At 54.3% G+C, this 26,039-nt stretch overlaps 2 protein-coding genes across 3 annotated transcripts in view; one reads left to right on the top strand and one right to left on the bottom strand.

Moving 5' to 3' along the window:
- The window catches only part of NISCH (nischarin), a 33,054-nt gene extending 14,899 nt beyond the window's left edge, over nucleotides 1-18,155 (bottom strand). For both annotated transcript variants that reach the window (XM_032321701.1, XM_032321708.1), the window contains exons 1-11: nucleotides 17,911-18,155; nucleotides 15,697-15,780; nucleotides 14,947-15,129; nucleotides 6,329-6,377; nucleotides 5,271-5,434; nucleotides 4,818-4,913; nucleotides 3,576-3,671; nucleotides 2,012-2,164; nucleotides 1,315-1,383; nucleotides 634-819; nucleotides 331-459 (exon numbers count right to left, since the gene is read on the bottom strand). In XM_032321701.1, the coding sequence (XP_032177592.1) occupies nucleotides 331-459; nucleotides 634-819; nucleotides 1,315-1,383; nucleotides 2,012-2,164; nucleotides 3,576-3,671; nucleotides 4,818-4,913; nucleotides 5,271-5,434; nucleotides 6,329-6,377; nucleotides 14,947-15,129; nucleotides 15,697-15,780; nucleotides 17,911-18,006 (1,305 nt within the window). In that variant the 5' untranslated portion in view covers nucleotides 18,007-18,155. The remainder of the gene's footprint in view (nucleotides 1-330; nucleotides 460-633; nucleotides 820-1,314; nucleotides 1,384-2,011; nucleotides 2,165-3,575; nucleotides 3,672-4,817; nucleotides 4,914-5,270; nucleotides 5,435-6,328; nucleotides 6,378-14,946; nucleotides 15,130-15,696; nucleotides 15,781-17,910) is intronic.
- Nucleotides 18,156-19,553: 1,398 nt separating this feature from the next.
- On the top strand, nucleotides 19,554-22,683 carry TNNC1 (troponin C1, slow skeletal and cardiac type). Its single transcript, XM_032321738.1, has 6 exons — nucleotides 19,554-19,634; nucleotides 21,158-21,188; nucleotides 21,417-21,563; nucleotides 21,851-21,965; nucleotides 22,233-22,369; nucleotides 22,456-22,683. Exons 1-6 carry the CDS (start codon nucleotides 19,611-19,613, stop codon nucleotides 22,485-22,487), a joined length of 486 nt encoding a protein of 161 aa, XP_032177629.1. The 5' UTR covers nucleotides 19,554-19,610; the 3' UTR covers nucleotides 22,488-22,683.
- Nucleotides 22,684-26,039: the final 3,356 nt, after the last annotated feature.

The raw sequence follows: 26,039 nt of genomic DNA, 5'->3' as shown, positions 1-26,039 counted from the left end.
ACCCTGGGTCCGTGCCTGCTGGTTGGTGGGGAGCCGTCCAGGCCTGAGGCTCTGACACAGATGACAGGACAGAGGCCAGCAGGAACCTGGGTGGCTGGTGCCCCCACAGAAGGAGCAGGGAAGCCTCCTCCTAGTGGCGGGTGTGTGTGGGCGGGAGGGTGCGCGCGCGCGCGCAGACTTCCCAGAACCGAAAGGTCCCTTGGGGCCAGCGGTGCTTCTGAAGCAGGGAGGTGGACAGAACAGCGGCCATCCCCTCCAGCGCCGCCGGGGCAAAGCCAGACTCCACCCAGACCGTCTCTCCAACAGAGCAGACCCGCCTCAGCAGCTTACCTCGGAGGCCCGCTCTCCGAACTGCGCCAGCACCTTGGTCCGGTAGTCAGGGAGGATGCTCAGGGGGTTGCTGAGCAGGGCCACGTGCTCCAGACACGGGAGGCTGCCGATGCTCCTGACCTCCTCCAGCTGCAAGAGACGAGCCCCCTTCCCTCACCCCTCCTTCGAATGCTACGGCGACAGGCCAACATGACCGATGGCCTCTCTTTGACGCAGGCCAGCTTTACGATTTCTTCTTCAGGGGGAGAAGCTCTGAGGCAGAGCCACCCCAGGACCCCAGGAGCCTTCCGGGCTGAGGCTCACCTGCTCGATCCTATTGTCACGGAGGTCCAGGCTGACCAGGGAATAGAGCTTGTGCAGGCCACTCAGGCTCTCCAGGAGGTTGCCCGCCAGGTTGAGGGTCTTGATGTTCCCCAGTTTGGTGTGCACCCCTTCCAAGGAGGAGAGCTTGTTGTAGGACAGGTCCAGGTGCACGAGGTTGTAGAGGTGCTGCAGTGGCATCAAGAACAGGGTACAGTTGGTTCTGACCAAGGCTCCGCAACAGGCGGGCAGCCCTGGATGGTGCAGGGGCCTCCCCACCTCCAATGCCCACTTGCCCCAGAGAGCTACTGGCAAGTGCCACCCCATGCTCCCTGGCACATGCCATGGCCTCCCAGAAGCATCACAGCCCACAGGAGTGGGGCGAGCTGCGAAAATCAGGCTGTCCGTCATCGTGATGGAGGCGTATGGTCATCACACTCAATTTCTATTTTCACGTCTTTCCCCCACTCTTTGAACCTAGAGCAACGATCGCCCAGTCCATGGGAACACCAGCAGACCCTGACTTTACAGACCTCCTGTGCACCCAGACACCTTTCAGGGGTCTATGAGAGAAAACTCCAGGGGACGGCCAAGCTCCCAAGGCAGCATCAGCCTCCTGAACTCTCAGAGGAGAACGGGACCTCAAGCAGCCCATGGAGGGTAGTCTTTAAAGACACGAATTACCTGCAGGTTGTCCACAACCAGCACTCCATTGTGACTCAGGTCCAGGAACTCAATCTTTGGGATCAGTTTCTTGACAAAGAGAAAGAAGAGAGATGCCTGAGGTTACCCTAGGAAGGGGGACTTTGGTGGCCCCTGTACCTGGTAGATGGGACAACGTGAGACACTTCCTCCTGACTACAGACGCCCCAGCTGGACATCTCTGCCTGTCCCAGGGGCAAACAGGGCCCCCAGTGCTGAACATGGGCCACTGTTCCTAAGAACCCCTGGCTTGTGAAAAGGACGGTGGCAAGGTCCTGGATGGGGAAGGAAGTGCATCCCTCTTCTCAACCCTACCCAACCCCACCAAAGAGCACAAATACCGGAATCATTCTCCTCTTGCCCAAATGCTATCAAGATGTCACTCTTATGGGGGTGTGTCTGGAATCCATGAAGTGAATTTCCCACTCCACTCCCTGGGAATACCCTCACTATGTTTCTCTATCAAATGTACATTTGATCAATAGACGTCATTGGGCCCTAACCACTACCTCATCTATTTCAATGAATCCACTCAAAAATTAACTTAAAAACTCCAGGCAGTGCACAGAGCATGGGCACAGGTTGTCTGTGGTCTTTCTGGAAAAGGCCAAGTTGCATACTCAACCTCCGGGTGTGACAAGGCCAGAGAAGCCCCTGGTGCCTACAGCTGAGAGCATACCACAGACTCGTCGATCTCTGAGATGCTGTTGTGGCTCAGGTCTAGAGTGGTCAAGGCCTGCCATGTGGGGATGACGGCAGTCACAGGGCCTTCCAGGGCTGTGCCTTCTGGCTCCCACTCGTCAAATTCCGAGGCTTCGGGAACAAGGACTTCCTGTGTAAGAACATCTGTTGAGCACCACACTTGGCCCTCACGCAACACAATCGTTGCAAAATTTCAGGAAGGGCTTCAGCATATTTAGCATGTGGAAGTGAACTTGCATTAAAATGGGCTTCAGCTCATATGGCTTTACCCGATTGTGAAATACCTGAAGCGCTTGGCAGCCTAATCGCCACTTGGAATGTGTTCTGACCCTGCCTCATTAGCAAATGCTTTTCAAACGAAGAGCCTTGTTCTCCATGGTGATCCCGTTTCTGGCTTCAACCTCAGGAGCTCAAGACCAGCAATCACAGCGTTTCCAGGCAACTAGGCTTTCCGGGCTGGCGCCATGGTCCCTACCGAGGACCGTGGGCCATTACTGTCCATTACCGTCCATTACTACACAGGGTAGAAACAGGGACGCCATCAAAGCGCAGGAAGGCGGGCCTCTTTGTCCTGCAGTTGATTTCCGGAAGACCTCTCCTCCCTCAATGGACTAATTTGGGCTCTTTGAGCGAGGCCGCAGGGAGCCCCTCGGAGAGGGGCCAGGTTGCCCAATGCCGTCAGCTCTTTATATAAGCCTCCTAGCTCAGCCAGCAGCCTCACAACCCCACCAAACCCGTATCTGCATCAGACACCACAAGTCATTAAAATAGCTACCCTGTTTGTTCTATCTCAGTGGAAGGATTTGAGCATTGCTCAGATGGAATCCATAAAAAGGTACATAGAGAAGAAACCCCTTACTTTCTCAATTCAAGTATTTCTGTTGCTCACACACAAACGACAGAGCACAGCATTCCTACAACCCGGCCTGTCTACTTCACGTGCACTCAGAGCAGGACACAAAAAGTGCTGAGCCAGGACTTCACAAGCTCAAAGAAACACGTCAGTCTAATGAACATTCTGCCACTTGCCACCGCTTAGCAACTTGTTCCCCTCCAAAACCAGGGACGTTTCAGGGGGTGGGGGTGGGGAGACCCAGTGCCTTCAACTATCTTGTTCAATAGTATGGGTTTCTTTTCTTTCTTTTTTTTTTTTTTTTAAAGATTTTATTTATTTGACAGATAGAGATCACAAATAAGCAGAGAGGCAGGCACAGAGAGAGGGGAAAGCAGACTCCCTGCTGAGCAGAGAGCCCAATGCGGGGCTCGATCCCAGGACTCCGGGATCATGACCTGAGCCGAAGGCAGAGGCTTAACCCCCTGAGCCACCCAGGCGCCCCAATAGTATGGGTTTCTGATGAAGGCAGAGACTGACGCGTCCCGGGGACGGTCCAGCACTGGGAGGATCTGCACGAGTGTGGGGCTGCCCAGGGGAAGGTCCGACCTCCGGGTCCGGCAGACAGCAGGGACATTTGCACCCACCCTTGGCGCGCAGCACAGGGCCCTGCCCCTCAGTGCCCGGGACAGGAAACAGGTGCACTTACCTTCATAGAGGTTGCGGAGAAGCGGACGCTCATTGTGGCTAAGGTGGGCTTCGATGCCACGAGTCCCCGGATGCGCCTGGCACCACAGTGACTTATCTGGAACAAAGAACAGATGCGTCTCAGAAAAGGCTATAAGGGCTGAATGAAGCTTGGCAGGTGAAGAGGAAAAGCGGGCTCTGGAAAGCAGAACTTGAGAGCAAAAGGCCTTGGGCACACAGTGAGGACACAAAAGACCCTCTTGCTCACCCAGCCCTGCTTCACCGGCCCTGGCTATCCTGCAGCAAGGAGACAGGGCTACATGCCCCCGTACGCCCATGAACGCCACCCACCGGCAGACCCCAACCATGGGGCCTCCTCAGCCTGTGAGCCGAGGCTGGATTGGACACTCCTCTAACTTCCCAATCCTTCCTCAGCCAGCTCTGGCAGAGGCACACACCATAGGTTCCCGTCTAGGGATGTGGTCCCCTGGGACTAGCCCAGAAAGGTGCAGGCAGAACAGTCCCATGGGCAGCAGAGGCTCTGGAGTTAGACTTGACTGAATTCAGATCCCAGCTTCCCCTCATTGACTGTGTGGTCCTGGCCAAACTTCTTACCTCCCTAATCCTCAGTTTTCTCAACTGCAAAATGGGAATAAAAATACCCACTTCATAGGGTAGTCAGGAAGCTTCCAGCAGGAAGTGTCCATGAGGACACAGGGCTGAACACAGAAGCCATGCTCTAGAAATAGATGCTTTAAAGGCATTTTTTAAAAGTACCCATTACTGAGTCTCCTTGCTTTTAAAAAACGTTTTAACGAAACTGACATCTCGAACCCAGGAATAGGGTAGGAAGTAATACAAAATATTTCCTGTTAGATGTGGGCACACTGGAGAGCAGAGAGCCCTCAAAGCCCTCTGCAGTTGTGTCCTGGGAAACACAGACTGGAAACTGGCTCTGCCTGACCCTCAGGACGCCCTCCCAGCCCTTCAACTTGAACAATAAGAAGAAAGAGCCAAGTGCTGGTGCTCCATTCTGTCCACATGCTGCCTGTGACCGGACCAGCCCAGAGCAGGAGAGGCCCCTCTCTCCAGGCCTTCAGGTGGGCCTTACTTACCTAGCTGGGGTCTATCACACACTGACAAACGCAAAAGCAACGGCGCCTAACGGGTAAACCCAGACACTCTCTGGCCGCAGATAATCAGAGGCAAGACCATCCCCTCGTGGGCTCTGCCCCACCTGGACTCCAAGGGCCCTGGGCCTTACCTCCACCTGGTGAAGAGACTTGAATATTGACAAATCAAAAGGCAGGAGTTGCTCCTGAATGTTGCTGGTCCCAAACGGTCCTTCTGTGCCTGAAACCTGCGGCCAGACACGGGGCTTGAATCAAGGACGCTGCAGCAGCAGCTGTGCAACCTGACTCGCGGCTCTGCTGGGCTACATGGGGCGCAGGAGGCACATACCTCCGCTCACCACTTGCGGGGTCAACAAAGTTGGCTGAAGCCAAAGTTTAAAGGGGGTACTGGGTAACGACTGCCCCCTGGTGCTCACAGCCAGAAGTGCAGTGCCAAGAACACCAAAGGTGGCCTTCCCCATCCCAGGGCACATTCAGCCACCTTTACACACACACACACACAGAGCCAATGAGTTCCACAGCCCCACTGGGGCTCCATGCCCACAAACGAGTGGCAATCCATGACCAAGCTGCCACAGCTTTACCTTCAGGTACTTAAGGCGACAGGTGAAGTCCAGGATGTGCCCGAGGTCAGTCTTGGCATCCCCACTGGCACAGGTGGGCTTTCCCTGCTGCAGCTGCTCGGTGACCGCATAGAGCTGCAGGGGCCCGATGGCAAAGACCTCGCCAGCCCCCAGGAGCTGTTCTCCTGCAACAGCCATGCCCCCCCGGGTGAGTGCACGGCCCCAGCCTCGGTGTGCAGCCAGGGCATCGGCCCCCCTGGCCCATAGTCAGCAAGCACTCAGGACGAAGCTATGGTCCTGAAAGCACGCTGGGCAGAGAGCAGACCCAGGTCACATAATCACAAAGGAGGGAAGGGCCCTGAGACCGTGCGACTGGAGAGCCTCTCTGGGCTGAGGCTGCTTTAGGATCTGCGCGCGGAGATGAAGCCGATGTGAGGCTGCCCAGGGGCAGCAGACCCACCCCACCCCCTCTAACATGCCCACAGCCCGAGGTCAGCTGAGGCCTGAGGGGCCAGCCCAGGGCAGGACCTGCAGGCAGGCAGTGTTCACAACCAGTGCTCGCTCTGCCCCTCCCAGCCATGTACCCTCGCGTCCTCAGGGCCCTTCTCTGAACCGCCTGGAAGGCAGGCAGTGAGATGCCGGACACGGGGCTGAGCAGCAGAAAGCACTGTTAGCTACTGTCACTAGGCTCTCTGCTGCATGGCCGTGACCCAGGACTGGCTTTTGTTTGATGTCTCAACTCTCTCCGGTAAGGACAGAGCAGAGGGCATCAGCTCACCCACCTTCCAGAACTCCCACACAGGACTCTGGACTACATTCTGAGCCTGGGGTTAGCCACTGACATGGGGACTCAGGAGTCCTAAAGTAAAAGACCACAGCTTAGACCTGGCTGCCTGTGGGGCTGGTGGGCAGGCGGGCAGGCAGGCTCGGCTGTGGACCAGGCCCTAGGATTTGAGCAAGCATGGGGAGGCGGGCCCTGGTGAGGACTTGTCGGCAGTTCTGGGCCACCCTGGGTCCCTGGCTGCCTGACAGGGCTGGACCAGTGGCACCCACTGTTTCGGGGACTCCTGGCCACACACCTTTTTCAAAGAGCTCCTCAGCCAGTGCCGCGGTGATGCCATTTATCTCCTGCAGAGAAAACAACCCACAGTTAGAAAGAGACCCTGTCCCCAGTCGCTGGGACTCACAGTCCCTGCTAGCTACTCTCTCTGCTGCTGCAATGCCAGCTCTCCAGAAAGCTAATAAAACAGAGCTTACAACACACACCAAAAGAGAGAGTAAACTATAAATCAAAGTGCCTAGGAAGGGAAAATGAGTATTTCCAGTCCTGTGGACACGTGGAATGTCGCTTCAAAGGAAGAAGGGAAACAGACTATCGCAGCGGCGACAGCACGCCCAGGTACTGGCCGACACGGGAGGCCTGGGAGGCCGGCAAAACCTGGCTGTCCTGACCATCAGCCGGGAAGCGGGCAGCTCCCAAAACCGGCCCCAGAACACCCTGGGAGAGAGCATGACAGAGAAAAGTCCTGTTTCTTCTGAGAGTGACTCTTTCTACTTTCTTTCATGTTCCAAAGGGGCCTGAAGAAAGAGTGAGCGCAGGCTCTCTTCCTGTGCTCATCCGTCAAGCCCTACAACAACAAACCACTAGGCCCCAGGGCCCTAAGCAAGAGGCAGGAAAAGCCGTCCTTTAAGGAGGCCTGAAAGACTGAGCCCGCAGTCATATTAACAGCTGGTGTGCTGGGACCTGAACCGCGCTGGGCACGCTCCGTGGCCCCAACACCCCATGTGAGAAGATGGTATTTTGAACCCCGTTTCCCAGATGAGCAGACTGAGGTGGGGAGCTGCTGTACTCGCCAATGTTACAAGGCCAGAGATCAGCAAAGCCACCTGGCCTTGTAGGTTCCCTCTGTACATGATCCACTGCCTCAGCACTTCCCGTGTGTGATCCTGGGGAGGGCAGGACCCCAAAGCCCCCAGCCCCACGTCGGGCAGGTAAAAATTTTCATGCATGGCCAGGTGGCAGCCAACAGGACTTTTGGTAAACAGGCCCAGATGGAGGCCGCACGTTGCCTTCATGACTCATGGGAACATCTCTGCCACGAGGACGTGCGAGTCACATGTTGACAGGACTCCACAGGCACCAGGCTGTGGGAGACAGGGTGTCCTTTTCCTGTTTTCCTTTGTGGTCTGTTTGTCTCCCTTTTATCTTTCATACATGATGGATATGCCGAAGGTTGTTTATATGCCGCAAATATCTTCTCCCCGTCCTGCAGTCTTTTTACCTTTGTTTGTGGCGGTTTTCCTGACACACAGAAAGGCTTCATCTGTATAAAAGTTGTTTAATCTGTGATTCTTTTCCTTGGTGACTTTAGGGCTCTTCCCCCATCCCAAGATTATAAAAATATTCCTCTAATTTTTTTCTTTTAAGATTTTATTTATTTATTTGACAGACAGAGATCACAAGTAGGCAGAGAGGCAGGCAGAGAGAGAAAGGAAGGGAAGCAGGCTCCCTGCTGAGCAGAGAGCCCGATGCAGGGCTCAATCCCAGGACCCTGAGATCATGACCTGAGCTGAAGGCAGAGGCTTAACCCACTGAGCCACCCAGGCACCCCTAATTTTTTCTCTTAATACTTTATGCTAGCTTTTAAAAATGTGGTTATTTCTCTAAACTGCTCAAAATTCAGTTTACATATAGTATGAGAAGAACCCCCCTTCGACATCACCAGTGGACAAAAAGCCCAGTGGTGGGAAAAATAAGCAAACATGGCCCCAGCGTTAACGGGTGCAGGGTCTGGCAAGATCCAAGGTCAGACGCAAAGGGGCCGTCAGGGCTCCAGCCGGGGAGGAGAGAAGCTCCCCGTTCAGGCTGAAGTTCAACTTCAGTCTCGCTCAACAACTGAAACTCCACGACAGTTTTCGTGAGTACAGTGAAGAATTGAAGATTAGTAAGAGCCTGGAATGATCCAAACACTCGTTTCTCTACCAACAGTTTCAAGTGCCGTGGCTGGGGTCTAAACCAGCGCTTCCCGGCCCACTGCCGTGAAAGAGGCAGGCTCTTGAGCAGCAATTCTCAGGCCCGTGCTAGTGACACTAGGGCTCCCAGAAGGTCTCCCTCTGGAAGGGGATCCCTGCCCTCCATCTGCAACTAACAGTGTTACACTTCTTTGGGCAGCTGAGCTCAATGTCCCCTAAGGGGACAAGGCCGGTATTTCTGGAGTACGGAAAGCTGCAAGATAGCGAGGGCCAAGATTTCATGCTAAGCAGAGGGCGGGTGTTTTTTTGTTTTGTTTTGTTTTGTTTTTTAACTTCTGAGCCATTTTAAAAAGCAAACTATGTGACAATTCCTCTCCACTCCTCAGGGCACAGGAAGTACACGCTGCTGTAACACTGTCTACTTTTGCAACACTACCTACTTTGTTCACCAGGCTCGTCTCCACCTGCGGAGACTTCATCAGAGACAACACAGGGATCCGGCGGCGGCGGCCCGAGTCTAGAGCACAAGCCTTCTATGAGAAGCACTTCGTTGGCTTCCTCAGAACTCTGGTTAAGCCAGCCTGACATGCAGAGCAAAGGTGTGCAGAGTCAGTACTCCCCACTATACCCGCCCCGGTCTAAGTCACTGCAGATTCTGCTAGGAAGTCACCCGTGGGGACAGGTGACTCCCACACACCTCACCCAACCTAGGCGGAAGGGACCTAAAGTGCCTCGGGGTGCCACAAATGTCTGAACTAAGATGTGTTTTTAAAAAAGACATTCTTTATACCTCAAAAGAAAAAAAAATCAATTAAAATCAAATCAACGGGGCACCTGGGTGACTCAGTTGTTAAGTGTCTGACTTCGGCTCAAGTCATGATCTCAGGATTCTGAGATCGGGCCCCACATAAGGCTCCCTGCTCGGTGGGGGGGCCTGCTTCTCCCTCTCCCACTCCCCCTGCTTACATTCCCTTGCTCACTGTGTCTCTGTCAAATAAATAAATAAAATCTTTAGAATTAATTAATTAAGCTACTTAAAAAACCAGTACCACCCAACCGTAAATATCCTATGGTCCCGTCAGCCAGCTGCCTACCAGGATCCCGAGCTGCGGTGCGCCCTTGGGCGGCAGCGTGAGCAGCACACACGTGCCCCAAACTGGTCGGGGTGTAGCTCGGCGGCTACCACTCTGTGTGCGTCCACACACACAGAGCCTCCCACAAGTACACCCTGCAGCACCTGTGCCTGTGCCCAGGAATGACCCCAGGCCAGCCCAACACTCCTGCCTGGCGCACACTCCCCCACAGAACGCTGGTTAATGGGGCACAGACTAGGGACTCAATCACACGTCACTGTGTGATTCACACACACACAGGCGAAGGGGCAGAGGCAGGGCAGGACCCCATGTAACTCTTATTTCCTGACTGTGGTGAGGCATTCTAGGAGGGCTCAGGTATGTTATGTGCAATATGGCTTTAAGTAAAAATAAAAATTCCCTATTGAGAGATTCAAGCCTCAAGTTCACCGGAGAGCTCCAAGGCCATAAGCTGCAGGGAAATCTGTCAGCACTTACAGCCTCAGTACTTTGCAGCTCAGACAAAGGACACAGGTGGACGGTAAGGCTAAGGTTAAGATGGTAACAGTTTGGGGCACCTGGGTGACTCAGTCAGTTACGCATCCAGCTCTTGATTTCCACTCACATTATGGTTGTGGGGCCAGGAGACTGAGGCCACATCAAGCTCGGTGCAGAGCGTGGAGCCTGCTTAAGATTCTCTCCCCCCCACCCCTTGCCCCTTGTGCACTCTCTTAAAAAAAAAAAAAAAAAAAAAAAAAAGCTTAAAGTGTCAGGAAACTGCCTCCTGAGCCACTGGTTGACATCCTGCCTCAAAATGGTATGCTAGAAATCCTTTGTGGGGTCCACTTCTTTGAATTTGAAAACCTCTGCTCATGGGGTGCTGGGATGAGGTCTGTCACAGAGACCTCCAGCAGTGCTGAGTCACAGCTGTCTAGAGACAGAGCCCGGCAACAGCCCCAGTGCCAAGGTGTGCCCTCTCACAGCAACACAGGGCTGCCCTGGCCCCTACATGCCCCATCTCAGAGTTGGCCACAGAGAGAAGGGCTGCTTTCTTCCTTGCCATCAAAACCCACACTGCAAAAAAATGAAGTTGGAACCCCTTACCTCACACCATAAATAAAAACTAACTCAACATGGATGAAAGACCTAAATATAAGCGCTAAAGCTATAAAACTTGAAGAAAACCAAGTTGTAGATTTCTGTAACCCTGGCCTAGGCAGTGGTTGCTAAGAACATCCAAAACACAAGTGACCAAAGGAAAAAAAAAATGAATGAACCCAAGTTCATCAAAATCTCAAACTTTTGAATTTCAAAGAACACTATCAAGAAACTGAAAAGATAATTCACACAATGGAAGAAAGCATTTGCATATCACATTTCTGGTAAGAGCCTAATATCCAGAATATATTTAAAAAAAAAAAAAAAAAAAAAAAAACTAGAGTGCCTGGTGGCTCAGTGGGTTATGCCTCTGTCTTCAGCTCAGGTCATGATCTCAGGGTCCTGGGATTGAACCCTGCATCAGGCTCTCTGTTCAGCAGGGAACCTGCTTCCCTCTCTCTCTGCCTGCTTCTCTGCCTACTTATGATCTCTGTCAAAAAAATAAATAAAATATATATTAAAACAAAACAAAACAAAAACTGTAACTCGGGGCACTTGTGTGGCTCAGTCGTTAGGCATCTGCCTTTGGCTCAGGTCATGACCCTGGGTTGCTGGGATTGAGCCCCACATAGGGCTCCCTGCTCGGCAGGAAGCCTACTTCTCTCTCCCTCTCTCACTCCCCTTGCTGTGTTCCATCTCTCTCTGTCTCTCCCTCTCTGTCAAATGAATAAAATCTTTAATAAAAAAAAAAAATAAATAAAATAATAAAAAATTTTTTAAAAAACCTGTAACTCAACCACAGAAACACAAGTAACCTAATTTTTTAAAGTGCCGAGGACATCTGAGTACCTGTCTCCGATGAAGATATGCAAATGATGAATAAGCATATGAGAAGAGGCTCAGTCTCGTTAGGGAAATGGGTATCACACAATACTACTTCATGCCCACCAGGATGATTATCAAAAAAGTGGAGAGTAACAAGTCTGACAAGGATGTGGGGAGATGAGAACCTGCTCACTGCTGATGGGATTGTAAAACGGTGCTGCCACTCTGTTAAAAAATTTGGCAGTTCTTCAAAAAGCTAAAGTTACCATATGACCCAGCAATGCCACTCTTTAGGCATACCCAACAGAAAGGAAAACCTATGTCCACACAAAACCTTACATAAGAATGTCCACAGCAGCATTATCTGTACTAGCCAAAAAGTGGAAACCACCCAAACATCCATCAACTGATGGATAATGTCGTAATTGGCAGAATATGACTCAGGCAAAAAGGACCAAAGTACAGTACAAATGGACCTTGAAAGCATCATGCTAAGTGAAAGCAGCCCATCACAAAGGCCATATTTGTATGTTTCCATTTTTATGAAATGTCCAGAACAGGCAAATCTGTGGGGACAGAATGTTCATTAGTGATTGCTGATGGGTACAAGGTTCCTCTTCAGAGTGATGAATGTTCTGGAATTAGTAGGAATAGCTGCACAACTCTGTGAATATACTAAAAGCAGGGAATTGTGTACTTTAAATGTTTTGGGTTTTTTTTTTTTTGAGATCTATTTATTTGAGAGAGAGAGAGAGTGTACGTGCAAATGGGGGGAGGGGCAGCGGGAGAGGCAGAGAGAGGGAAGCAGAGTCCCCATTGAGTTGGATCTCAGGACCCTAAGATCACGAAATCAAGAGTTGCTTAACCAACTGAAACAACCCGGGTGCCCCAGGAATTGGATATTGTATAAGAGTGAATTCTGGGACTCCTGGGTGGCTTAGTCAGTTAAGCATCTGCCTTTGGCTCAGGTCATGATCCCAGGGTCCTGGGATTGAGCTCCAGGTTGGGATCTCTGCGCATCAGAGAGCCTGCTTCTCCTTCTCCTGTTCCCCCTGCTTGTGCTCTTTCTCTCTCTCTCTCTCTCTGACAAGTAAAATATTTTAAAGAAAAAAAGGCAAACTACTTTAAAAAAAAATGAATTTTATGATATGTAAACTATATTTTAATAAAGAAAAAACCCACGCTCCTGACAACCAGAGTTCCCTGCGTCCACCCTGTCAGCCCCATTAAGAAGTGGAACATGTTGAGAATAATTTCAGAGAGGACACTGAAGGGACAAAGGCTGGCAGAAATATTCCCTAAGAACCCCCAGCCTATAGAAAAGGCTGACGAATCTTTCAGGCCCTCGTTGTTTCAAACTCATTTGAAGGTCTAGTGGTTCTCAGGTGAGATTTCGCCCCTCGGGGGGATACTTGGCAATGTGTGTGGCCATTGTGGCTGTCACAACCTGGGGTGGCTATCAGCACCTAGAGGCCAGAGATGCTGCTCAACAGCGCATGGGACAGCCCTCGCGACAATTATCCACCCCTAACAGTCAACTGTGCTGCAGCTGAGAAACCGTGATTTAATTTCACAATGGGTCAGGTAGTTCTCAAAAATCCTTGGATTTATATAACCCAGGGGCCCTTCTGAACAGTAATTTCAATATGTCCAAACCGTTCCAAGCAGTAAAATATGCCTTAACACAGAACCTCAGAGATGTGGGCCGGCCAGCGCAGGGCCACCTCAGGCAAACGGCTCTCCAATGAGCAGTCCAGGCCTTTCCATGCTGGGGGCAGGGCAAACACACTCCTCGAAGACCCAGGTCGTTAGCCACGAAGTGCACTTTCAAAGGGCTGCTTTTCAACTTTTATCCTTAAATGGCTAACCAAAGCTTCCTTAAAGAACAGCATTTCCTAAAATACTAACCGGTAAAGCATCTGAAATGCTCTCGTAAGGAATGGAAATTTTTCCTCACATAGGAAAGTATATGTGAAAAAAAACATCTACAACAGGAAACTGCCATGGACACAGTTGTTGGTACGCACTGAATAAAATCCAAAGCACATATATATAGATACAGCCCATCTGTAAATGCCACCCATTTTCCACAGCCCCTCCAAGCTTAGTGACCCAACACTAGCATCGTCACCAAATTTCCTGGCTCTGTCTAGCACTCCAAAAAGGGTTCATTTGTCTTCTCTGAAAGCACTTCAAGGAAGTTGTGTTGTAAACGCATCTGAGCCTTTAAGACCACAATCCACAGGTCCCTTCCTGAAAGGTGAGCCTGAAAAATGGAGTGGATTCCTTCGTATCTTCACCACATAAAAAGAAAACATGTCAATTATCCAAAAATCTATCACCCAGAGATTAACTACTTCTAGTCCTGTGATGTATGATCTTTCAGAATTTTCCCAGGCAAATATACTCATGTTAATTTCTTTTCACATAAAGAGGACTGTATCCTACATATCCATTTTATGGCACCCTTATTTCCTGTAGTAACATACTTATTTACCTGTGTCAACAAATCCACAGCTGCGCCATCATTTTCTTTCTTTCTTTTTTTTTTTTTAAAGATTTTATTTATTTATTTGACAGAGATCACAAGGAGGCAGAGAGGCAGGCGGGGATGGGGATGAGAGGAAGCAGGCTCTCTGCCGAGCAGAGAGCCTGATGTGGGGCTCGAACCCAGGACCCTGGGACCATGACCTGAACCGAAGCCAGAGGCTTTAACCCACTGAGCCACCCAGGCGCCCCTGCACCATTTTCTAGCGGAATATCTGGTTACAGGGTAGTACCCCTTGATTTTTTGGAAAAATGCCTCCTACTGGACTTTTTAAAAACATTTTTTTATATGAGAGAAAGAGAAACACAGACAGAGAAAGAGAGAGAGCTCGGGCCTGAGAGGTGGGCGGAGCAAAGGGGAAGAGGGAGGGAGAATCCCAAGCAGACTCCCCACTGAGTGCAGAGCCCAATGAGGGGCTGGATCCCACAAGCCTGAGATCACTCACCTGAGCTGAAACTAAGAGTGGGTCACCCAACTGAATGCGCCACCCTGGCGCCTCTCCTATTGGACTTCTGATTGTCTTCAGAATTTCACTCCTATCCTGGAACGTACCTATGTCCTATTCACATGTGCCTGATTGCTTTCCCCCCAGAATAAATTCTCAGAAGTGGAACTGTTCGCTGTTTTTAACGTTTGGGTTTCACACGGCCGAACTTCCCTCCATGAAGTGTGACAACTCATCCTGCTACCAGCAGCCCGTGAAAGTTGTCCAGCCATCCGGAGCCGCTCCGGAACACATTCCCAGTGGAGTCTATCTACCCACCCTCAGCAGCTCAGACCCTAAAGATGCCCTCCAATGGCCATACTTTGCCAACACAAGCTCATTCCTTGGCCCCGAGCTGTGAACCAACAATGAAACTGTCCTCCTCTACACCAGCTCTGGCAGCTGTTTCTACTCTACCCCCGTCCATTTGGTAAACTAGCTTAAATACCCACAGGCTGTTTCCATACACAAAACGCCATGTGGTAAAGGAAAACCTCTCTGTGGCCATGGTCTTATGCAAAGCAAATCTGTCAATAAAAATGTTTCTGCCCACATGCCACTGGAGTGATGTTCCCCATCTTCTAACCTCGGGGTCCAACTCCAGCCCGCCTCCCCTGAAAGCTGAGGCTCACGCTGGTTTGCTGCCTCAAGCCTGGTGGTTGTGGGCTGGCAGGAGAGACCCAGAGAAGAACTTACGTAGAGATGAAAATGTAAGAAGTGGGCCAGCACGCTGGGGGCCACGCCAGGGAAGGCGGCCAGGAGTGTCTGCAGGTAGATCTCCAGATCCTTCTCCCTCTTTTCCACCAAGCTTCTCGAGTTTTTCCCAATGATCTTTTTAGGTGGAAGCAGATTTTTATCTATTTTCTTTTCTGCAACCAGCTATAAGAAAAGAGAAGCATGGTCAACCACAGCCCCAGAGGGTCTGCCACAGTGCAGGATCCAAGACAAGCTGCCTGAGGACAGGTGCTCGACCAACTCCCACAGCGCCTTCTGGCAGTGGTATCAGAATCAGTGATTCAACCTGGACATCTGGAATTTGGCCTCATCAGACATACCAGGACAAATGCAGACGAGGAGATCCATCTGGAGCCTGCAGAGACAGAAAATACCTCCAGGCTCCTCAAAACCCTCATCTTTTCCAAACCAGAATGAACGCCCATCAGGGCAGCGACCTGTTTTTAAAGCACTCATGCTGCAAACGACCCAGAGAAAGGTGGCTCTCTCCCAAAGCAAAGAAAGAAATGGAATCACAGTGAAGTATTAAAGTAGGGGCTCTGGAGTAGCTGTAGTCAGGTGGAGCAAGTTTAAATCCGTTCCCGCCCTGGGAAACTGACCCTTACAGACATGGAGCCGGTTCGGCCCTCAATTTAACGTGTGCCAAAATGGAAATGCAGCCTAAAAGCCCCCCAAGGCCTGAGACACAGACTCCCAGTTCTCAAGAGTTACCTTTTCATGTAGATCGTAGAAATCGCTGTAGCGGTGCTTGACTGTCCATTCGTGGCTGCCGTCAGTGACCTGGATGATATAAACCTACAAAGGAGAAACCGACAAGTCCTCGCCCAGCCAGACACAAGGAAAACCCCCGTCCTCCCCTCAGCAATTGCGGCAGACCACCCGGAACCCCCAGGCCAAAGTCAGGCTGCCCTTGCCAGCTAGCCTCTGCAGCTGACCGTTGCTAAACAGCAGGACCCCTCACAGCTTCCTCCATGATCCTAGCACCAGCTGGCAGGCACCTGGGAGCAATCGGGGGTCTATTCAACAGTGAGGAACAAAAAAGGTGACCATCTTATCAAGCCATCTCTTTAGTTTTTTACTTCCAGCCTCCAGCCTGAGCTGCAGGCCAGGCCACCCACTCCCAAGAGCGACAGAACAGGGTGGGGTCTGGCAGGACTAGCTTTTCTGCTGTTATTATTTCTCTAGTTGCCCTGACTATATCCTAGAAGCAAGTCCCTTCGCAAGGCTTTCAGCCGGTTCCTGGCTAGGATTTCTGCTGCTGAGCCAGGCGTCAGAGCACTAAGAAGCTGACGAGAGGGTGGGGGGAAGGGCAGTGATGAACCATCAAGACCAGCAGAACGCTTAGCGGGGTTAAGGGAATGGGTCTTGGAGTCAAGGAAGACCAGAGTTTAAAATCTGATTCTGCCATTTCTTGGCTGGCTTATGTAAGTGACTGGGAGCCTAAATTCTCTCTGAGCCTCAGTTTCTACATCTTAAAAATTTGATAGGATTAGTAACTGAATAAAGTAATTCAAGCAAACGCCTTGCACAAGGTCTGACATGCAGCAAGTGTTCAACAAAAGGTGTCTTAATAATATTAATAATAATCAGCACACGGAGACAATCCGTCAGATCAGCCTGGATCACCATGTCCCCCATACCCATGAAGGCGGGGCTCAGCTCTGCGAAATAGGGAGAGCTTTTTAGAGATGACGTCCTCACTGAATGCGCTCATGGGCGATGGCCTGCCAGCCATCAGCTCAGAAACCTCAAGGTTCACCTGGTAAGCGCCCCCCCCCACCCGGTCCTAGTGTCCCGCCCCTCTCTGCAGCAAGCAGGGAAGGGGGAGGAGAAATCATCAAATCAGCTGAAACCTCCAAGGAAGAGCAGCCATTTCTCCAGGGCCGGCCTGTTGCTCCAGGATCCGCCCCCAGCCCCTTCCCAGCCTGCCAGCTTCCCTCCCCCTCCTGCCGCCCAGGAAAGGAAAAAGAGCCAGAGAAATGACCCTCAGGAGGAGGGTTAGGATGAGGGCCAAAGGGGTGGGGTGAAGGCAGGGCCAAAGCACCCCCCCCAACTCTCCACCCTCAGGGAACAAAGAACAGGAGGCTGGGAGATGCTCAATACGCCCCCACCCCAAGGCTAGTCCCTGCCAGACCCAAAAGCCTGGCGACCAACTCCATCCAGATCCAGAAAAGCCTCCCAACTCCATCACAGTCTGGAACTCCACCCCCCTTTTCTGTTCTCCACCTCCCCCACAGCCCTGAAGTGTGTGGGCGGCTTGTTGCCTCAACAGGCTCCCTTCGCCCAAAGCCATGAAGACCCCTGAGGTTCCTGGGTCTTACACTTTCAGCCCAGAGCGACCACCTCAGTTCCCCCGTGTCACGGCTCCATTCCTCCCCCAATCTGGTCTCTGCCTGACTCCCAAAGCCTTGGGGCTCCAAATCGCCCCTCATTTTTTAAAGCAAAGCTCAACAGCGACCCCAACCTCCACCCCCCAGATCAAGGCCCCGTTCCGTCTTCTTCATGGCCTGCAGGACCCCGAACCTTTCCCCGATCATCCATCAGAGACCCCTCCCCCTCCCGGACCCCCTGTCACGTACTCCCGGGCCGGCGCCCCTCCAGGCCTAGAGAATCTAGAAGGGCCTCCACCTCATCTAGACTCCCGTCTTCTACAGACCCTCTTTATCCCCATATCTTCCCCAACGCTAGCCTTTATTTCTGAAAGCGTACCCCTTTCCCAAGCTCCCTCCCTGGGACCTACCCCCGGCCCCTGTTCCTGGATCTGCGAAACCCATACCCGTTCCCCAGATTCCCCTCCTCGAAATCGAGGCCCCCGCTACCCCATCCTCCCCGATGGCGGGGCCCAGATCCCCTCAGTAGCCCCCGACTTGGGACTCAGGGTTCCAGCCGCCACCCCCAGTTCTGGCGCCCGCGCCCCCTGCACACCGTATACGTGTCCACGAGCTCAGAGCCCACAACCCGCGCCTCCTTGACCGGCTCGGCCTCTCGCTCCGGCCCGAAGCTGCGCGCCACAGCCGCCATGTTTCGGGCTCCGCTGCTGCAGCCGCCACCGCCGGGCGCAGACTGGCAGCAGTAGGGGGCGGGGTCAGCGTCCCACCGCCCCCTCGCCCCCACCGCCCCCCGCCCCCGCCGCGCGCCGCGCAGCCATCTTGGCCCCGCCGCCACTCTCGCCCTCGCCCCGCCCCTCGCGCGTAATTGGCAGCAGCCGCCGACAGCGCGCGTGCGCAGGTCGCAGAGGCCTGTGTGCTTGTGTAATTTGTGAGCGGAGCTTGTGGCGTTCTCCGCAGCCCCGGAGAAACAGAGGCACCGTGCCGGGGAAGCTCTGGGCATTGTTACTCGATGCCCGGGAAGGGAGGACGGAAGACCTCGCACCTTCCGGGCTACCCGAAGCAAGTCACTGCTCCATCCGGCCTCTGTTTCCCTTCCAGAAAAGGGGCAGTAATCGCGCCGGCCTGGTTCTCCGGCTTTCTCCCTGTAGGGCACGAGAGGATTGAATGAGATGGAATGAGCTGTGCTTGAGAGGTCAAGCTGGACAGAGTAACTCTGCGCCAGTTCCTAACCACTCTGAGACTTGGAGACCTCCTCTATTATGTGGGGATAATCCATGCAAGGCACAGCGCTCAGGGCAGGGAGCTGGTGTAGTCATCGAGAGGGGGCTCTGCCTTTGGGTAGAAGGAAGCGATATGTGCTGGTCGTTGAGTGCAAGACCCCCAGATGCTGTCCTGCGGGAGTTCAGAAGGTGGTGGGGGCAGGCTGGCCCTGGGTCCAGAAGCCACAGTGCTAGAATAGGGAAGGGCAGACACAGAGATGGAGCCCTAAGCCAGGGGAAGACCAGGACCCCAAAGAGGGAGATAGTAACAGAGCTGGAGGGGAAGAGCCTAGCACAGATGGGGCATCTGTAGGTGTGTTCATTGACTAAATGCAACTTACCCAAACTCAGAGCTAGTACTGCTCTCCCTGGGGAGAGGAGAGGTCTTGGGCATGGATGCTCTAACACCCCCGGCTGAAGGGTTACAGATAGCTCTGTGCTAAGGTGGGTCAATGACTTCTTTCTCCAATGTTACAGAGCTACGTACTCTGAGCTTGGCATTTGAGGCTTCTCCTGGCAGGTCCTCTCCTTGCATACTGCTGGCCAGTATTACCCCTTCCCCAACAGGTTTAGCTTAAGACAGGGGCTGCCAAGTCAGCCATACCCTGAGCAAGTCACTAGCCCTCTAGGAGCCTCCGTTTCCGCATCTGAAAAGTGAAAATAATATTGCCCACTTCCTTGATTGGAGCTGAGCTGCTGTGTGTCTAAAGGCCTGGCCTGGGGCCCACTACTTTGCAGCACCTGTCCTTTCCTTGGCTCGAGTTTTCATTCATTCAAGAAACCTTTCCGGAGAGTCCCCTGGGAGCCATGGAGGACAGAGGGGAAAAGATGTGGTCCTTGCAGCCCTTCATCTGCTCCCTGCACTGGGCAGAGGACACAGGGATTCAGGCCAGCCTGAGATCACCAGGGCTGGGGGAGGGGGTGGAGGATACTGCACGCAGGGGTGGGCTGGGCTGGCCCGGAATGCGGTGGGGCAGGGCTATTTAAGCCCAGGACTGGCTGGCAACCCCAGCAGCCTGCCCTGTGAGCCACGAGCATGGACGACATCTACAAGGCTGCGGTGAGGGACTGGGCAGGGCTCAGGGCTGGAGAGGGTGGGCCCACTGGGGGCTCACTCAACTCACGCTGGGGGGTGAGGTCATCCCACAAAGGTGGTGGGGGACCCAGGAGAGGGCCCGTGCAACTTTCAGCCCAGGGCTTCAAGGGGATGGTGGATTGGGCATTCCAGTTCCGGGGTGTGGAAGGAGTCAGGGGTTCAGGGTCTGGAGAGGAGCTTTTAGGTGGGTGGAGGAAGTCCCTGCTTTTAGCATCATGTCTGCTCCTGTCTCCAAGTGTCTGTAGTCTGTGTCACCATCTTCTAGTCACATCTCCCTTCACTCATGTCTGTGGTCTCTGGATCTTTGCCTTTCTCAGACTCTTTCCATCTCTTTGTTGCTCCCAGCTGCCCCTCTTAATCTGCTGCTGTCTCCCTGTCCCTCCTCCCCAGTCCTGCCCCTCACACTCTGCTTCTCACACTTCTAATCCCCCACCTACCTCCAGTTCTTCGGAAGGCTGCAGATGCTGTGGAGGGTGGGACAGGAGCTTGAGGAGGGGGCTGGAGAGCCAGAATCCTGAGCTGGAGAAGGGGCTCAGAAGTCTGAGGCAGGCAGGGAAGCCCTGGGCGTGGGGGAGAGTCAGCAGAAAAGGAATAGAGAACCGGGGCTACAGCCGCCATCAGGCGTAGGAGGCTTGGGGCTCAGTGGTTTAGCCAGGGCTGAGTGCTGGAGAGTAGTCACTCCAAGTCCCTGCCGCATCCTAGGGTCACTGAGGGGCTTCAGATACTAGTCCCTCCCAGGAGTCGGGGGTGTTGCTGACCTGCCCCTGCCCCAGAGCCAAGGACATTCGGCCCAGACAACTGTCCCCAAGGGAACCCCTCCCTCAGCCCTGGGAGTACAGCTCCACTCCCCGGCCGGAAGAGCTACAGCTGGCTCTGGGGCTGTCCCTGCCTATCCTGCAGGAGTCCATGGAGCTGGGGGAGGGAAGCCCTCCACCCTGTGCCCATACAAGGCCTGGTGGGGCTGGGGACTAATTTTGGCTCCTGAGGCACCAGCAGGCCAGGGGGCCAGATAACGCTGCCCCACCCCCTGCATGCCAGAGTCCCCAGAACAATCACCAGGTTTAACTTTGTTCCCCGTTAAAAATAGCCCAGTGGCCATCCCGGTCAGGTTACAGTGGATGGTTTTGCCTATCCTCACACTGGTTTTATTGTCCCAACCTGAGGGACAGCTGTCCCTCAGGCCACCCAGCTTGGATTTCAGCAGGGGGGGCCAAAAGGGCACTTGAGTGGTCACTGACTATTGTTACTCAGGGTCACCTTGGCCCTGGAGGGGGCACCAACCTGTCACCCTGGCCCTAAGCCTGGCCTCAGTGAGGCCAGCTGGGTAACCTCAGGGCTTTGGCGGGTAGGGAGGGAGGAGTGAGGACTGTGACCTGGGAATGCCCTGCCTCTTCCTGCCTTCAGTTTCCCCATCTGTGGAATGGGTTGATTTCCTTAACAGCAACTAACTCCTGAATCTGAGTCCTGAGACCTCCTTTTCTCTCTAGGTAGAACAGCTGACAGAAGAGCAGAAAAATGGTGAGTGCTCCAACACATATGGGGGTACAGTGGTGCCGGGCTGGGAGAGCATAAGGACCCCAGAGGCTGGGGTCCCTCTTACTATGACCTCAGAGGTCTTGGAGGGAAATGGGCAATTGGCAGGTAGCCCCAGAGGTCTGGCCTTCTGGGGTCCCGGCTTCTGAGCCCTGGCCACCCTGTAACTCCCCCAACCATCTCCCCTCCCTCTCCCCCTGCCTACGGACACAGAATTCAAGGCAGCCTTTGACATCTTCGTGCTGGGCGCCGAGGATGGCTGCATTAGCACCAAGGAGCTGGGCAAGGTGATGAGGATGCTGGGCCAGAACCCCACACCTGAGGAGCTGCAGGAGATGATTGACGAGGTGGATGAGGACGGTGAGCCCTCCTACCCGCCCCCCCCCCAACCGCCCCCACGGCCCCAGACCCACCTCAGCCTCAGCCTGCTTGGGACCCGAGTCCTGGCTCTGCCACTCATTACTCAGTGCCCTTGAGGGAACCCGTTAGCCTCTCTGAGCCTCAGTCATGTCATCTATGAAATGGGCATGACGACCGCACTCATCTCATAGGGTTGCTATAAGGGTGCGTGCAGGGACAACACCAGGGCTCAGCGTTGAGAGCATTCTAGCCATCCCTCACTGATGGCCATGCCGCGCCCCTCGCAGGCAGCGGCACAGTGGACTTCGATGAGTTCCTAGTCATGATGGTTCGGTGCATGAAGGACGACAGCAAAGGAAAGTCTGAGGAGGAGCTGTCGGACCTCTTCCGCATGTTTGACAAGTGAGTGCGCCTCCCTGGACCTCTGACCCTGACCCTAGCTGAGGCAGGGAAAGGGGACAGTCTTGTGACCTCAAGGCCTCAGTCTCCCATTCTGTGCAGTGGGAGAATGGGATGTCCCTCTTCCCAGCAGCCCCGCCTTGCCTCCTGCGGTCATGGGTGGGGCTGCCTCTTCCCTTCCTCTAGCCTGCACCAGGAGCTCTGAGGTTCGCTTCCTCCCTCCCCCCTGCCCCTTTCCACCTGCTCCCCCCCGCCCCCGCCACCACCCAGAAATGCTGATGGCTACATAGACCTGGACGAGCTGAAGGTGATGCTTCAGGCTACAGGCGAGACCATCACGGAAGATGACATCGAGGAGCTCATGAAGGATGGTGACAAGAACAACGATGGCCGCATTGACTATGACGGTGAGGGGGCGCTGCTGTGCCGGGCCCCTGCTACCCACACCTGGCCAGACCCCTTCTCTGACCTGGGCCTGCTCCTCTCTTCACAGAGTTCCTGGAGTTCATGAAAGGGGTGGAGTAGACACCAGCCCTCGCCCGGAGTTGCCGGTGCCACCTTCCAACTCCAGCCGGGCCCTGGGGTGGGGGCAAGGGGCTGGGGTCCCCAGGATGTGAGCTTGGGTGTGTTGTCGACCCTCCCAAGGAGGGGGTGGGCCCTCCCTGACTGCCTCCCCCAGCCCTGTCGTAGGGAATGCGATTAAAGCTCTGCTCCCTGGATACCTGCTGTCTGGCTTTCGTACCCCAGGGGGCTGTGGGTGCTCTGAAGTCCATTTCCTGCTTGCACTTCACCTGTCCCCCTACACCGTCTTCTACCAGCAGCCTTAGGTCGGGTTGGAGATGACGGTGTTCCATGGCTCAGTGGCTCCTTTCTAGGACTGCTGATGCCCAGGCCCCATCTCCAGAGTTTCAGCATTTGGACTTGGGGTGGCCCAGGAATCCACAGTGAACATGCTCCTGGGGGCTGTGGCTTTGGTCGCCAGTGGGCAGCTGAGAGGTCCTGTGCTTGGAGAGAGCAGAGCACCCTGCTAGGCCCTGGAGGCCACTTGGCATGGCAGCCCAGCTCCTTCTCAGCTCCGGTTGTGGAGAAGTGGGTTGCTCTGGGGGCTCAGTGGGCTGTGGCACTTGCATTTCACACTAGTGGCACTGACTGCCCAGGAATGAGGGGCACACCATCTGCTCTCCCTCCATTCACCCATTTGCCAAGTGAGGGGCCCAGAGAGGTGCAGGGACCTGTCAAGGTCATCAGTGAGTCTGGTGACCGACAAAGACAAGTGGCTTCCAGCCCGGGGCTCTGTCTGATACACCAGGTCCACACCGGTGTAATTTCCAGTTCCCTTGAACCTTGGAGGCTCCAGCAGCCCACTGTCCCTTCCTGATGGAATGGAAATGGAAGGCTTGGTGGCTCTCAACTTAGTGGGGGTCAGAGCAGTGGCACTGGCCTTGAAGAGGGTGGCAGCAAGGACATGGCGGTGTCAGCAGTGGTGCTCGCAGAAGCGACAGCTGGCCATGGTGTGCAGGCTCCAGCCAGAATGCCAGCAGCTGTCCTTGATCCACCCAGCCACTCCGAGGCCTCTCCACCTGTGCCCTGGCCTTGGCATTCTCCAGACAGGCTCAGCATTCCGGAGACAGTCTTGGAATTCTGGAGATGCCTCCAGCGGAGGCCAGAGCTACGGGAGCTCTCCGGCTGCCGGAGAGCAGTGGGGTCCCTTCAGGCCTACCCTCGGGAGCTGGAGAACTCAAGGACCTGTGCGTTGTACCGCGGAGCAACGACATCCTGGGAGAGGAAGCAGAGCCGCCGTGGGCCCACCTGCCCTGGTCACATCCCTACCCTGTGCCCGGCATGGGCCGGATGCTGCAGCCATTCAGAGGGAGGCTCTGTCCCTAATTTCATGAAATTGACCGTCAGCTCAGGAAGACAAGAGGGTGATGAATGCAGTGAGGGAATCGGTGTGGTGCTGGATTGGGGATTATGGAGACGCGGTGGCCACGAGGCAGGAGTGGTATGGGATCCTGGATGATGTGCGTTTCTGGTGGGCCAGTCACAGAAGAGAGAGTGAATCTTCTGTACGTGTCCAAGTCGTGATGCCTCTGGGACAGGGTGGTGAGGATGTCCAGGCAGGGCTGGAGCTAAGTGAGGGGGCAGAGAGTGCTCTGCAAAGTCACGTGTCCTGAGTAAGAAGGGCTTTCCTGGCCCCGGGCCCGGTGAGGCCCCTGGGGAGACTGAGTATAGACAGGTGGATCTCTACCTCACCCGCCATCCCATGTGGGTAGTCCAGGAGAGGAGGTGCGGCCAGGGGGATGGGAGAGATCCTGGCTGAATGAGGAGTCCCGGGAGCCAGGAGGGAAGGGTGGGGACATTGAAATCCGCTGCTGGCCCTGGCGTTAGGGACCTGGAGGCCCCCGAGGTCTTGACCATGTGGCCACGAGGGTTTCCTTGGAGCCCGACTGGAGGGGAGCAAAGGAGCGAGGTGAGATAAGGGAGCTGGTGGGCATGGACAACACTGGTGCAGCTTCACAGGAGATGCGCCGCAGCTGTGGGGAGACCTGGAAAACAGGGAAGCTCCTTTAAAGGTGGGGTAGAGGAATGCGTGGGGCGGGAAGAGGGGACCCCGAGTGAGGCTGGCAAAGGGTGATGCGTGATGCAGGGGTGAGGTTGCAGAAGGTGAGAGGTTACAGGTCTCTGGGGGAATGTTTGAATGCCTGGATCCAAGCTGGGCAAGGGGAATCAGGCTGAACGCACGAGGGAAGAACTGTGGCGTCCACGGGAAGGGATTCTGAGTGGAAATGCTGGAGGTCACATCCTTATCAGTGGTGAGTGAGCTGGAGGATGAGGACAGTGGCTGAGGCCTGGGCAGGAGAAGGTGGCTGTTGGTGAGGAGGAGTTAGGGTCCGGGCACCTGGAGGACGTGGGCTTCTGTTGGGATCAGGAAAGGAGAAGAGAGAAACTCCGAGAGTTAAGCTTTCCATGAAACAAAAAGGAGAACGGCTGGGCCACTATCAAGAGGTTACATGGGGAGGCTGGGTGGTGGTGGGGGGGAGTCCGTAGGGAGGGGAGGCTGGTGATGGTCCCCGTGTCTCTTTTCCAGAACGAGGTTGGCTGGGGAAGAACTAGAGACATCCAACAAGCACGCACACCACAAGAGCTCACAAGCTCCCACCACACCCAGCATTAAGATCCCGCGTGTGCATCATCTACTTTGTTCTGCTGTGTTTGGTCCCCTCCATTTTTTCTGGGCTATGTCATCCTTTGCCTAGATAGAGCTTCCTCCATGAAGTCTCCCTTGATTTCTTGATCAGAAACAATCACTGGAGTCTCCTGCTGCTCCTGCCTTTTCGTAGTACAGTCGTCTGGTTACTGCCTACTGCCCCAAGAGGCTTTGGTTTCTGGGGGTGGCCCCACTGCCCTGCCCAGGGCCTGACGTAGTGGAACCCCCTGCAGTTCCCTCTGTGTCCATTAGATGGCATGAGATGCCTGTGGCTGGACCCATCGGTCAGTGGGTATCAAGGGTACACTTGGGGTCCGTTTCCAAGTTGTGGCCAGTAAGCAGGGGCCTTCACAGGAGATCCTCACCCCCTTCCCTGACTGGGGAAATGAGGCTTAAAGAGGGAGAAGAGCTGCCTGAGGCCATACAACAAGTTAACAGTCGCTCTTGGGCTCTCAGCCCCAGCAACAGGCCGTTTTTCTGCAGTGTGGAGTGAGCTGCCCAGCACATCCGCTTCCAATATACCCGGGCCTCCCCGCAGCCTTAGCTAGGGGGGCTGGCTGAGCTGAGACCCCCAGGGCGAGCTGGCAGACTGAGGAGTTGTTGGGCCTCCTGATCACAGCTGGTGGCCACATGCTAGTTGAGGGGCTGTCCAGCTCAATCTTCAGCCAGACTTTGGCCCTCAGCCCAGTCTGCAGGCTGAAACAACTCCCCAGGGAACTGGAGGCAGAGGGGCTCCACCCTCCTGAGGGCCCATGACAGCCCCTGCACAGGCACACCTCACCAGTGTGGAGCCTGGCTGCTCCCCAGCTATGGAAGGAGGAGACTGAGGCCTAGAGATGGGAAGGCTTTGGCCAAGTTTCTTGGAGAAG

This window comes from Mustela erminea, chromosome 1, assembly GCF_009829155.1.
Source record: "Mustela erminea isolate mMusErm1 chromosome 1, mMusErm1.Pri, whole genome shotgun sequence".
Taxonomy (NCBI): Eukaryota; Metazoa; Chordata; class Mammalia; order Carnivora; family Mustelidae; genus Mustela; species Mustela erminea.
Note: the sequence above shows the minus strand (reverse complement) of the source record. Positions and strands in the feature narration are given on the sequence as shown.